The following is a 12,568-nucleotide window of genomic DNA, read 5'->3' as shown; positions in this document are numbered from 1 at the left end:
AGCTTGGGAAAACAGTGAAATATAAACATGCAAAATATCCTCCAGATAGCAGCAAGTTTTATAAACAGGCAAACACACACAGTCAAACACAAGCCAGTCACAAAACAATGTAAAAATCACTGAAACTTACTGAGAGTAAGATGTGTTATAACACTGCAGCAATGGGGTACAAAGAGCTTCAAAGACTCCTCAGGACAGCACTGAAATGTCACAAAGAATCAAGTTCTACATTAAGATCTCTTTGCAAGCATGGAAGTTTGTATGCTTTAAAGATAATGAGCATCCTACAGCATTAATTAGAAATCTGCCTCTGATTACTGGCCTTGGTTCTGGAAGGCATGAATGGCTGGGTAAGATAATGTGCAATTTAAGGCCCACAAGCACAGAGAGAAGAACTGGCAAATATTCCCAGGGACAGCAAAAACAGAGCAGCTAAGGTTACTCATAGAATCATAGAGTTGGAAGAGACCACAAGGGCCATCGAGTCCAACCCCCTGCCAAGCAGGAAACACCATCAGAGCACTCCTGACATATGGTTGTCAAGCCTCTGCTTAAAGACCTCCAAAGTAGGAGACTCCACCACACTCCTTGGCAGCAAATTCCACTGTCAAACAGCTCTTACTGTCAGGAAGTTCTTCCTAATGTTTAGGTGGAATCTTCTTTCTTGTAGTTTGGATCCATTGCTCCGTGTCCGCTTCTCTGGAGCAGCAGAAAACAACCTTTCTCCCTCCTCTATGTGACATCCTTTTATATATTTGAACATGGCTATCATATCACCCCTTAACCTCCTCTTCTCCAGGCTAAACATGCCCAGCTCCCTTAGCCGTTCCTCATAAGGCATCGTTTCCAGGCCTTTGACCATTTTGGTTGCCCTCCTCTGGACACGTTCCAGTTTGTCAGTGTCCTTCTTGAACTGTGGTGCCCAGAACTGGACACAGTACTCCAGGTGAGGTCTGACCAGAGCAGAATACAGTGGCACTATTACTTCCCTTGATCTAGATGCTATACTCCTTGGTTTGCATCTCAACCAAGAAAGGCTGAGAGGAGGGAAAGAATAAGGTCTCACTTTCACGGCAGCTCGGCACATGTCGGCCACCATCCGTCCTGCTACTCTTGTCTCAAATATATTCGAAACGGCAAAATTGAAAACCTTCTCCAAGGCAACCTAAGAGAAACGCACAAAAGAAAAAGTGCAATTCAATCATTCAGGTAGGAAACACCGCTTTATGGGCAGATATATATATATATATATATATACTGATTTAAATGTAGAATTGATGGCATTCTCACAGTGCAGGCAGAGGAGCTACGTGGAATCCACTGCAAGTTCAGTCTCCATCATGATGAGAAAACCAGAAAGGAATAAGGAAACCAAGAGTTCGCCAACGCCATGTGGCAAACCACTTTTGGCAAGGGCATCGCAAGTCAAACACTTAATGAGATAGTTCCGCTCTTGCATAATTTACAGGGAACATGCAGCTCCTGGTTCCTGGGGGCAGCGGCACAGTGCTAGAAAGGCAGGATATATGACTAAGGGAGACACAATAGTTCTTCTCTGGGCATGTCACTTTTACCTGCTGCCTCTGCCACAGATTGACTACCCGTGATTAAAAGAAACATGCTAGTAATAGGTCTGTGAAGCATCCAGGGATATGGAGACAGCTTAGGCAAGTCCAGCAGGTGACTTAGGTAAGTCACCCACCCTATCAGAATACCATGGAGTCTATCAGCTTTAGCAGATAGGAGAGAATAATAAAAGCGTGCTTAAGAACCACTTGATTTCCTAAGGCAGAACACAGGACTCATGTACATATTGAAGAAGCTGCTTATTAAGGAGCTAAAAGATACATGAAGAAGGCCTATGCCCTCTGAGGGTGGGGGAATAAAGAAAAATACAACGCATTTAATTTTAAGTCTGGTGTTGTCTTAAATCAAGCTACAGTGTGATTTTCCCCTTACATTCTAGCACAGGGGTCAGCAAACTTTTTCAGCAGGGGGCCGGTCCACTGTCCCTCAGACCTTGTGGGGGGCCAGACTATATTTTGGGGGGGAAATGAACAAATTCCTACGCCCCACAAATAACCCAGAGATGCATTTTAAATAAAAGCACACATTTTACTCATGTAAAAACACGCTGATTCCCAGACTGTCTGCGGGCCGGATTTAGAAGGCGACTGGGCCGGATCCGGCCCCTGTGTTTTAGTTTGCCTATCCATGTTCTATATGTTATTTAAGTCAGAAGGAAGCAGGCATTTCCTTGTCCTAGTTTCCACTAAGGGGATAATCCTGTGTCTGGGTTATACCACTTTAGATTGCAGGTAAGTCCTCAAATGAATGCATTTCCTTCATACAAAAACATTGCCTCCACACCCGAAACAGAAAATGTCACAAAGGAAGAAGGTTCTATAGCCCAGGTGCAGGTTTATCATCTTAACGGAACTTGGTCCTTAACATCAAGCTTCAAAAGAAACCAAAAAAAGTCATTGAGTTGTGACATCACAAAGTCCGCTCTTGGCATAGAAAACAACATCAGCACAGATCTGAAGAACTATGCTATTAATTCTGAATGTCCAAGGGGGCTTTGGGCTTGTATGTCTCAAACAGTCATTCTCCTTCCATGCCACTTGGTATGCCTCTTTTGAAATTGACACAAGTTTCAGAAGCAGTTTGCGGTACAGTATGAGGTTGTGCCATTTTAAATAGCGAAGTAACCCATCCTCCGTCCTCAACTAAGCATGTCCAAGTAGATCTTGGGAACCCGTATTGTATATTCTGCTTTAATTGTGTGCTACAATTTTACAGTGCTTTATGATTGCAGGTTAAGCAAATGAACATCTACACTGGCCTTTTAATGTACTTCCTTGCCTAAACACAGAACAGGGAAACCATCTACGGTTCCACAAGCTTTTGTTTTACAAAGAAAAAAGGTGAGGCAAAGAAGTTGAACACTTTTCCAACTCTTGGTGACACATACCTTAAATATCTCTTTTGAACACTGTGTGAGAATTGTGCTGAAAGTTGAGGACAAGCCTAATTCCACTAAACTCTCCAAATGAGTCATCTTTTCTGTTTCAGTCTCTTCTCTTGTTTGCTCCAGTGTGCTGCTTTCTATGAGCGCAAAACACCTGCACAATAAAAAGTCGAAGAAATAATATTAGGATTTTGTTTTGCTTCTACCATGGGGAGATATCTCACTGATGTCTCTCCACACACCGTCTGCATAATAGGCTTGCCTGGCTTGTAAAGTCAGTGCCTGATTCATCTTCATAGAATTCTAAAAATCAAGGAAGCGGAAGAAATCTGCCACAAGAAAAGACAGGAGTGTCTACTGGGCTAAAGAAGCACTGAAGTATCATGTTTTTTGGCTGCAGGCTTCAAAGTGCACAGCGCCAATTCAGAAAACTGAGGAGGAAGGAAAGAGCTGTACAGCTACTCATTTTGAAAACAGCCCTGGAGAAAGGCACTGGGATGCTGTAGCAAGATATATCCAAGCTCGTGGCTTTGCTTTTGCAGTTCTGTCACTTGAGCTCCCTGTCTCTATCCATACTTGGCTGGTTCTATACCTGCAATCCCCTTCATAGAACATTCATGCACCACAATCAACGCTCTCTCCCTCTCTTCACAAGCACCAGCCTATAGAACAGGCAGTCTGTGAATCCTTCAACTTATCATTTTCCCCCATTTTTAAAACGCGATTTAAAATGTTTAATCTTAAACATACATCACGTGGGTGGTGCTGTGGGTTAAACCACAGAGCCTAGGACTTGCCGATCAGAAGGTCGGCAGTTTGAATCCCCGCGATGGGGTGAGCTCCCGTTGCTTGGTCCCTGCTCCTGCCAACCTAGCAGTTTGAAAGCACGTCAAAGTGCAAGTAGATACCGTATTTTTCGCCCTGTAGGACGCACTTTTCCCCCTCCAAAAATGAAGTGTGCATCCTATGGGGCGAATGCAGGCTTTCGCTGAAGCCGACCCCTCTCGCTCTCCAGGCTTCAGGAAGCTCTCCGCAAGCCTTGGGAGCCCGCGGGAGTTCCCGCCGGGCTCCCACGGCTTGCGGAGAGCTGCCTGCATCCCGAAGTCTGGGCGCGCTGAGCAGTCGCGCCCGGGCTTCGGGTAGCTCTGCGCAAGCCATGGGAGCCCTCCCACGGCTTGCGGAGAGCTGCCTCTATCCCGAAGCCTGGGCACGCTGAGCAGTCGTGCCCGGGCTTCGGGTAGCTCTGCGGAAGCCGCGGGAGCCCTCCCACGGCTTGCGGAGAGCAGCCTGTTCTGGGGGCTGGGGTCGGGGGAAACTAGGTGCACCCTATGGGCCGGTGCACCCTATGGGGCGAAAAATACGGTAAATAGGTACCGCTCCGGCGGGAAGGTAAACGGCATTTCCGTGTGCTGCTCTGGATCGCCAGAAGCGGCTCAGTCATGCTGGCCGCATGACCCGGAAGCTGTATGCCAGCTTCCTCGGCCAATAGAGAGAGATGGGCGCCGCAATCCCAGAGTCAGCCACGACTGAACCTAATGGTCAGGGGTCCCTTTACCTTTACTCTGTATGTAGCCAGGTACTGTTAAAAGCATTTATGTACTGATCTGCCCTGTGACCAATGGAATTGGGAACATAAATTAGGAGAAAACATCTGATGGGCAAGACTAAGTTTAGAAACACTTGGAAAGTCAGCAGGGCAGTTATCACCTCACCAGTGCACTCAGTCTCCCACCACAACTTGCCTGTCCATAAACTGCAGTACAAAATCTTCAAATTCAGCAGTCGCAGAGCACAGTTCTCTCTCCACCTATGATGTCAGGGCACAACAGGAAATAAAATACTTTAGTTTCTGGTCCTTCCAAACTATGATACACTTTCCAGGAAGCTGCTAGAAACCTGAGAATGATCTTACATATCCCTTTTAGTTTAGCTAGGCCATAGACTCAAACGAAAACAGAACCATCAAAATACAGTTTTATGAAATTATTATTTTCTCCAAAAAATCATTATACCATCTTCTAAACGTTCTGCCCCTCAGTTACCCATGCCACAATCGTCATTCTTGTCAAACAGGTTAAAACTCCAAATCCTGGGATCAGAATTGAAAACTGTACAAAACCAAAAACTTTCATTTGCAAATTTGAATATATGTAATTTGATTCTTCCAGGTGCAAAGCATATTTTTTGCTTGTGAAGTATAGACAAAAGAATATTATTTCCCCTTTCTTGAAATGGGCTTTGACTTATACAAACATCTTTTCCCCTCTCGTATTTACACTTTAACATCTTTTTAAACAGTTCAACATGCAATAGCTTCTTACACTTAAAAAAGCATATATTAGCCAAGAGCTTCTTACACTAAAGAACACTTGAAACAGCATATATTAGCCATTTAACATCTTACCTCTGTGAGGTTATTTCTCTCTCGTAGTACAGATGAACAATCTACTAAAGGCACAAGAGTGGAAAACGTTGCAATAAACTGGAATGTGATCTATTGAAAGATGCAAAGGAAGTTTCAGTGTGAATCACTTATACTGAAAGACAGCATGTTTGTTTTTTGAACTGTAATGTGAAAAATTGAAATAGACGGTAAGGCAAACCCTTGTGTCAGGGCTGGGTCAAAACATCTGCCCACTCATCCTAAACCTCGTGTGTGAGGTAACATGCATCACACCACAATAAGTGCATGCTTACTTTGAATTCCTGCTGCCCTTATACCACAACTCCTTTTTAAGGTAAATGAGCACAAAAACTGCACATATGACAACAAAGGATGAGTACGGGATCCCCCGATTTCAAATGTCCAGACCAAACCAGAGGGTTGCAAGATGAATTACAAAAAGATGTCTGGCACAATGTCTTATTACGTTGAATATTTTGTATGAACTGCACTCTGTTCATATTTGTGTGTGTTAGTTTAAATTTCCAGAGTCTTTTAAACACTCGGTATAACACATGGAACAACCTGGGCAAGTAATTTATCAACTTTTATTATATAGATTTACTTTATAGATTTATATTTTATACATGTGGTAGTCCCACCCCCTGCACTACCAAAAATAAAATAAAATGCAGTAGTCCCTTGCTAAAGCTGCCCACTAGGTATCATTTTTTCTTCCTTGTTCCCTATATCCTGAACAACCACTATTGATAATTTCTTTCCAACATCATTAAAAACACTTAGGCAGAGTGGATAGGTAAGGGAAAACAAAGCCACCAGAGAGTTATGCATTCTTTCATAGTTTTATTACATTACAATACAAGCCACCATACTGCACTCATTTGGGCAGTGCTGTGTGCACTGTGCCCTTCACCCCTAGAACGGAGCTGGTCCAGGGTCCTTATGAGGGGGAGAAGTGGGAGCCTGGAGAAAGGGGGGGGGGTGTTGAAATATGACAACAGGACACATGGCAATGAAGCTGTGAAAAAAATTGACTGTGCCGTAACTGTATGTGGAAGAGAGTTTACTCACCATGCATTTGCTAAAGTCGTTTGGATCCACACCAGGCAACGCTCTCATCAGCAGAGGCAACATGTGCGTTGGACCTTCGGGAAATGACTGGCCCCCAGATACCAGGCTACGAGCTACTCCAATTACACAGCTTAAAGTGGCTGTGAGTTGGTGAGGTTCTGTTAAAGTCTCCAGTGCAGGGTATGTTCTATGCATTTTTTGTGGAAGAGAAAAATTACAATTACATGAGCTCTCTTCTATGGCGACGCAGTGCGTCAATGAAATAATTCTTTGCATTTCTACTCATGTAGGGATATAGGGGGGACGCGAGTGGCGCTGTGGGTTAAACCACAGAGCCCAGGACTTGCCGATCAGAAGGTCGGCGGTTCAAATCCCCACGACGGGGTGAGCTCCCGTTGCTCGGTCCCAGCTCCTGCCAACCTAGCAGTTCGAAAGCATGTCAAAGTGCAAGCAGATAAATAGGTACCGCTCTGGCGGGAAGGTAAATGGCATTTCCGTGCGCTGCTCTGGTTCGCCAGAAGCGGCTTAGTCATGCTGGCCACATGACCTGGAAGCTGTACGCCGGCTCCCTCGGCTAATAAAGCAAGATGAGCGCTGCAACACCAGAGTCGGCCACGACTGGACCTAATGGTCAGGAGTCCCTTTACCTTTTGGGATATAGGGAGCTGCCTTATACAGTCCGCTGGGTCCATCTAGCTATGTATGATCTATAATAACTGCCATTAGCTTTCCAGAGTTTCAGAAAGGGGGCATTCCCAGCCCTACCTGGAGATGATGGGGAGCAAGGCTAGGACCTTCCACATTCAAAGGAGTTTCTCTACCAATGCGCTATAGCCCTCAACTACACCTGTACTAAATATATGGCCCATATGCAGAATGTGCAAAGTAAGTTCTCAACCAGGCAGCTTTGTATGTTAGAACCCAGGGCCATTCAATAAAGTTGGAAGGTGGGAGGATCGTGGCAGACAAAAGGGAAATAACTTCTCCACAAAGCCCAACTTTAGAGACAACTTTAAAGATGATTAGATGGGCTCATGAAGGACAAGGCTATCATCAGCTACTAGCCATGAAGACTTTACAGTGGTACCTCGGGTTAAGAACTTAATTCGTTCTGGAGGTCCGTTCTTAACCTGAAACTGTTCTTAACCTGAGGTACCAATTTAGCTAATGGGGCCTCCAACTGCCGCTGCCGCGTGATTTCTGTTCTCATCCTGAAGCAAAGTTATTAACCCAAGGTACTACTTCCGGGTTAGCAGGGTCTGTAACCTGAAGTGTCTGTAACCAGAGGTTACCACTGTACAGTGGTGCCTCGCAAGACGAAAAGAATCCGTTCTGTGATTCTCTTCGTCTAGCGGTTTTTTTGTCTTGCGAAGCAAGCCCATTGACGGATTAGCGGATTAGCGCTATTAGCGGCTTATGTGCTGATCGGATCAGCTGATAAGCGACTTAGCGGCTTAGAAAAAGGGGGGGGAGGAAAAAACCCAGCAGAAACTCGCAAGACATTGTCGTCTTGCGAAGCAAGCCCATAGGAAATTTGTTTTGCGAAGCACCTCCAAAACGGAAAACTCTTTCGTCTAGCGAGTTTTCCGTCTTGCGAGGCATTCGTCTTGCGGGGCACCACTGTATAAGCAAGGGTAGTCAACGCAGCACCCGACAGAGACACACGCACTCTGAGAGGACTTCCCTGGTGCCCAAAGCATCCCCTCCCCTCACAGTGAAAGGCGAGGCTTCAACATTAGCCTTGGGGAAAAAAGCATTCTACGGTAGCCAGCAGGTATGTGCATGGTGTCCACAACAGCTTGTCCAGTTTACGAACGTAAACCCGCAAGCCCAAGAAGGTTGGTGACCTTTGCTGCGTAAGCTCTCCAGAATCAGATGCTGGAGATCAAGAGTGGGAGAGGACTATTGCCCCTCCCCACATGTCCTGCTGGTGGGCTTCCCAGAAGCATCTGGTTGACTATTGCAGAAAACAGAATGGTGGACAAGGTAGACCCTTGGTCTCAACCAGTCTGGCTGTATGCACTTGACATCTTAGTGCTCCATATTGGCAAATAAGGCATTAACATTATTTTCACCTGCAGGAGCTCTAATCAGATGTATATTTTGATAACAAAATAAAAAAATTCCTTCCAGTAGCACCTTATGAAACCAACTAAGTTTGTTATTGGTATGAGCTTTCGTGTGCATGCACACTTCTTCAGATACCACTGTGCATGCACACAAAAGCTCATACCAATAACAAACTTAGTTGGTCTCTAAGGCACTACATGAAGGAATTTTTTTATTTTGTTTCGACTACAGCAGACCAACATGGTTACCTACCTGTATATTTTTATAGTTTGTCTATATGAAATATAGACACTGAATTTCAAACAAACCCTGTAGGGGCTATGTAAAATAACATTAATTATCAGCAAAATGACATTGCATTGCACTTCCTCCTACTCGGAACCACATGAAAAAAACCTATGGCAGGAAATTCTTCACATTGTTCAAATTTGTAGCCGATCCTGTTTTGTGGCAATTATAAGCTGCCACATTTGAATGGCAGTATTATAATTTTTTAAAATAAATCCATAAAACGGAAGAGAGGCAAGAGGAATGCATCATGCATCTCAACAGAAGTCCAATGTTCCCTTGCCAAATTTTTCAGCTGCAGAAAGGACGCAACACTTTTCTTGGCCATCTAAAATATAGACGCTAAACCACTTTTTGCCAATCCTATTTGGACTCACTTTTCAAGTACTGGTGGGATTACCAACTCAGGGCGCATCAGTGCGAGATTCTGCAGAGCTTGGGCTGCTTCTAGGCTTCCAGTTTTGCTGAACATTGCTAAAAGAACAGGCTGAATAATACATTCTACAAAGTCTGTTATATCCTGGTCGGTGAGTTTATGGCTGTCAGGCACAGGAGTAAGCCAAGTTGTCTTCTTGTAACGCTCACGATGCAATCTTCTGACAACGCTACTGGGTAGCCGCTGAAGCAGCTTCATTAGCTTGTTCTACCACCATACAGAAAAGACAAGAGAATCAATTTCAGTCACACAGCAGTAAGAAGAGCTACAAAAGCTATTTTGCCCTCTCTACACTTAAGTGCATTAACAATCAGTCAGTTTCTGGGCTATTTGTCAAGTGGTCTAATTTATCCTATTCCCTTAAAATACATATCCAGGGCCAGGTGACTAAGAGCCTATTTGGACATTCAATTTATTTTCCATGTAACATGACCAAATTATCCTTGAGAGACAATTGAGTGGAGGGCGTAACTTGTAGCCAAGCTGGCCAGATACAGCCAAAGCTACTTGGAAACAATGTATGTGAATAAAGTGGTTAAAAGTTTTGTATTTATGGGCGTCAATGACCACACCTTTCATTTTCCACCACGATGGTGGTGTTAAACTAAGTTTTATTCACATCAGAACAACTGCAATTAAGGAACTCAACTCAGTCATGTTCATTAATTTGCATGGGTCTTCTCTAAATAAATCCTAGTTCAATATCACCCAGTATTTTCAACGTCTGAATCAATCTAAAAGCAAGTTTAGACAAAACTAGTGTGCAGCTATACTAGTACAATTAAATAAGATGGCCTAGTCAGAATACAATGCATCAGTAGCTGAAGAAAATGAAGAGAACTAAGATTCCACTCCAAGACAAACACTGAAGTGCTTGATGTCAAGATCAGAAATAAATATATATACACAAATAAATCCTTACCAACCAGCGGCCGTTATTTGAGGGATGGTAAAAAGAGGCAATGCTTTTGAATAACCCAGACAAGTGCTTCTGTACAAGCTTGCTTGGTCCACCCTGTCCAGGAACAAAGATAAACCAAGTTATTTGATACAACTTCAAAGAACACGAACAGGGCCAAAATGCAGTTATAAACCACTCAAATTTTAATGGGCCCCAAGATAAAGGATTAATAAAGGGTTAGAGTCGCAACATGTTCTTTTCAGTAGCAGGGAACATTCTGAGGTGGAAAGCCAAACCCATCACAAAATATTTATAATGTTTGACAATCATGTGTAGGGGAAACCAACCTTCTCAGTTATCTAAACTGTGCCCTCAAAAGGTTTTCAAAATATGAACTACATGCCCTCAAAAGGTTTTCAAAATATGAACTACAAATTCCAAAATGGAAGGCTGGAATTTACAGGTTCACTGTGGGGCAGCTAGCACCAAAACCTACACAAAACAGATGTAATGTACTGTATGTAGTTTTCCTGTTAATTCACCCCCTAAAAACAAGTATCTGACCTATCTGTCCAGTACTAGTTAAAACAAATTCAAAAACATTCTCATACTAGTTTATAATTCAGAGGGTCTGAAGGAGAAACTTCCTTTTTCTAGTTTGAATCAGAAAACTTCATTTTGATCTGACTCCATTTTGTATCACACTGGTGTATGAACTCTTAACTAACCCTTCCTAGTAGGGAAAAAATTGTTCTTTGGTAGGAACGATGAGAAACCGGTGTCCTGGTACATTGACAGAATGTATCATTAATCTCTGAAAACAATAACCATAGCAACAACTGAAGGAATGCTAGGAGATCAGCTAGGTGGAACGATTGCATTTAATCTTGAAGTCAATTGAAAAATGGATATATTAATCAAACATAAATGAAAGAGGAAGCTAGCAGACAGCCTATCTTCTGCTGTGTATGCGCTGATAACCTCTAGGTTAGATTACTGCAGCACATTATATGTGGGTTTGCCTCTGAAGAGTTCAGAAACTTCAGCTGGTGCAGAATTCAGCAGCCAACTTGCTCATGTAACACCAATCCTGGAACTTTAAGTATATAACACCAATCGTGGCCCAACTTCACTGACTGCCAATTAGTTTCTGGGTCAATACAAAGTGCTGGTTCTGACCTATAAAGCCTTAAATGGCTCACCAAAGCAATACTTTAAGAACAACCTCTCTTCATATGAACCAACCCAGACCCTGCAATCACCATCTAAGTCCCTTCATTGTGCGCTCCCTCCACAAGGTCCACAAGGTGGAATGTTCTCCCCAGAGTCTTCTTCTCTTCTTTCACTCATAAAGGAAAAGGTTGTTTTCAGGAGTGAGATAAATCCCACGTGTCTCTTGGGGCTTTTTTGAGGTCCTGGGCAAACCAGAGGACATGATGCCTCCTGGGATGCTTCCGGCTACATGGTCATGGCTTAATTGCTGAGTATGATCACCTACGTAGTAAGAGCCCAGGACAGAATGCTCTCCCTTAAGAAGCTGGCCACACCAACTCTTGGTTATGTAGCACAACTTTATTTATTCCCAAGCTTGTGGGCCAGCCAAAATATTTATCATCATAAACCTGCTTAAATACCAGTGTTTGGCTAACTGGGGAGAGGGAGGGAAGGTGTAGAGAAAATTAAAGTGTCCTACCATCATGGCTGTAATCCACATGACTGCATGCCCAATGTCATATGCATTTGTTAGGAATCGTGGCACTAATACTTGGTTGCTTCCCACTGGAAGATTCAAACTTCGCAGTATTCTGGTAAATATCTGTAGAAAAAGTAATTCCACAATCAAATAACCAAAATGCATTATGAACGGTGTTTGGTATTTCTTACAGTGTGTAAGAAAAGTCGCATAGCACTAGCACAGTGCTTTCAGAATAGATCCTGGAAAACTTTCAGGTAAGGAAGTGTCTGCAACTTCATTTCAACAGAACAATCTTTTGTCCACCTGAGCCATCTTGAGATCTCCCTCAATTTATGTACCATTTGCTATTGCACAGAAAGTCCACATCTCTACAAATTGGTTTGGAATTTCTCACTGCTGCATCCCTTGCTAGCATCCGCAAAGCATCTGCTTATGAGTTGCTAAAAAAAAATTAAGTCCCGCCGTGCCTCCAGAAATTATCATTGCAAGTCAGTCAACTAAAGCTAAGCAAAAACCCACTTTCTCAGCAGTGGCCACTAAATCTCATGCTTAAGCTTCCTACATTACTGTGCACCCTGAGAGAGGCTTGGTAGTAAGCTAATATGTTCCAGAACAGTTTTAAAACTATGGAACAATTGTTATGATTAAGTAAGGCTTAAAAGGCCTCAAGGCCTTTTTACAGAAGCAATTTAGCACAAGCTATAAGAATGAGATGGTAATTACAAATTATA

The 12,568-nt window shown here is 43.3% G+C and overlaps 1 protein-coding gene across 2 annotated transcripts in view; it reads right to left on the bottom strand.

The window, feature by feature from the left end:
- Positions 1-12,568, bottom strand: part of PSME4 (proteasome activator subunit 4) — an 87,229-nt gene that overhangs the window by 43,033 nt on the left and 31,628 nt on the right. For both annotated transcript variants that reach the window (XM_082217230.1, XM_082217231.1), the window contains 9 exons: positions 11,835-11,957; positions 10,163-10,255; positions 9,182-9,447; positions 6,447-6,633; positions 5,376-5,465; positions 4,714-4,778; positions 2,975-3,125; positions 1,067-1,165; positions 131-200 (listed from right to left, as the gene is read on the bottom strand). In XM_082217230.1, coding sequence (XP_082073356.1) covers positions 131-200; positions 1,067-1,165; positions 2,975-3,125; positions 4,714-4,778; positions 5,376-5,465; positions 6,447-6,633; positions 9,182-9,447; positions 10,163-10,255; positions 11,835-11,957 — 1,144 coding nt within the window. The remainder of the gene's footprint in view (positions 1-130; positions 201-1,066; positions 1,166-2,974; positions 3,126-4,713; positions 4,779-5,375; positions 5,466-6,446; positions 6,634-9,181; positions 9,448-10,162; positions 10,256-11,834; positions 11,958-12,568) is intronic.

This window comes from Podarcis vaucheri, assembly GCF_965113315.1.
Source record: "Podarcis vaucheri genome assembly, chromosome: 3".
NCBI classification, from domain to species: Eukaryota; Metazoa; Chordata; class Lepidosauria; order Squamata; family Lacertidae; genus Podarcis; species Podarcis vaucheri.
The sequence above is the reverse complement of the archived record's forward strand: the minus strand, read 5'-3'. Positions and strand labels throughout refer to the sequence as shown.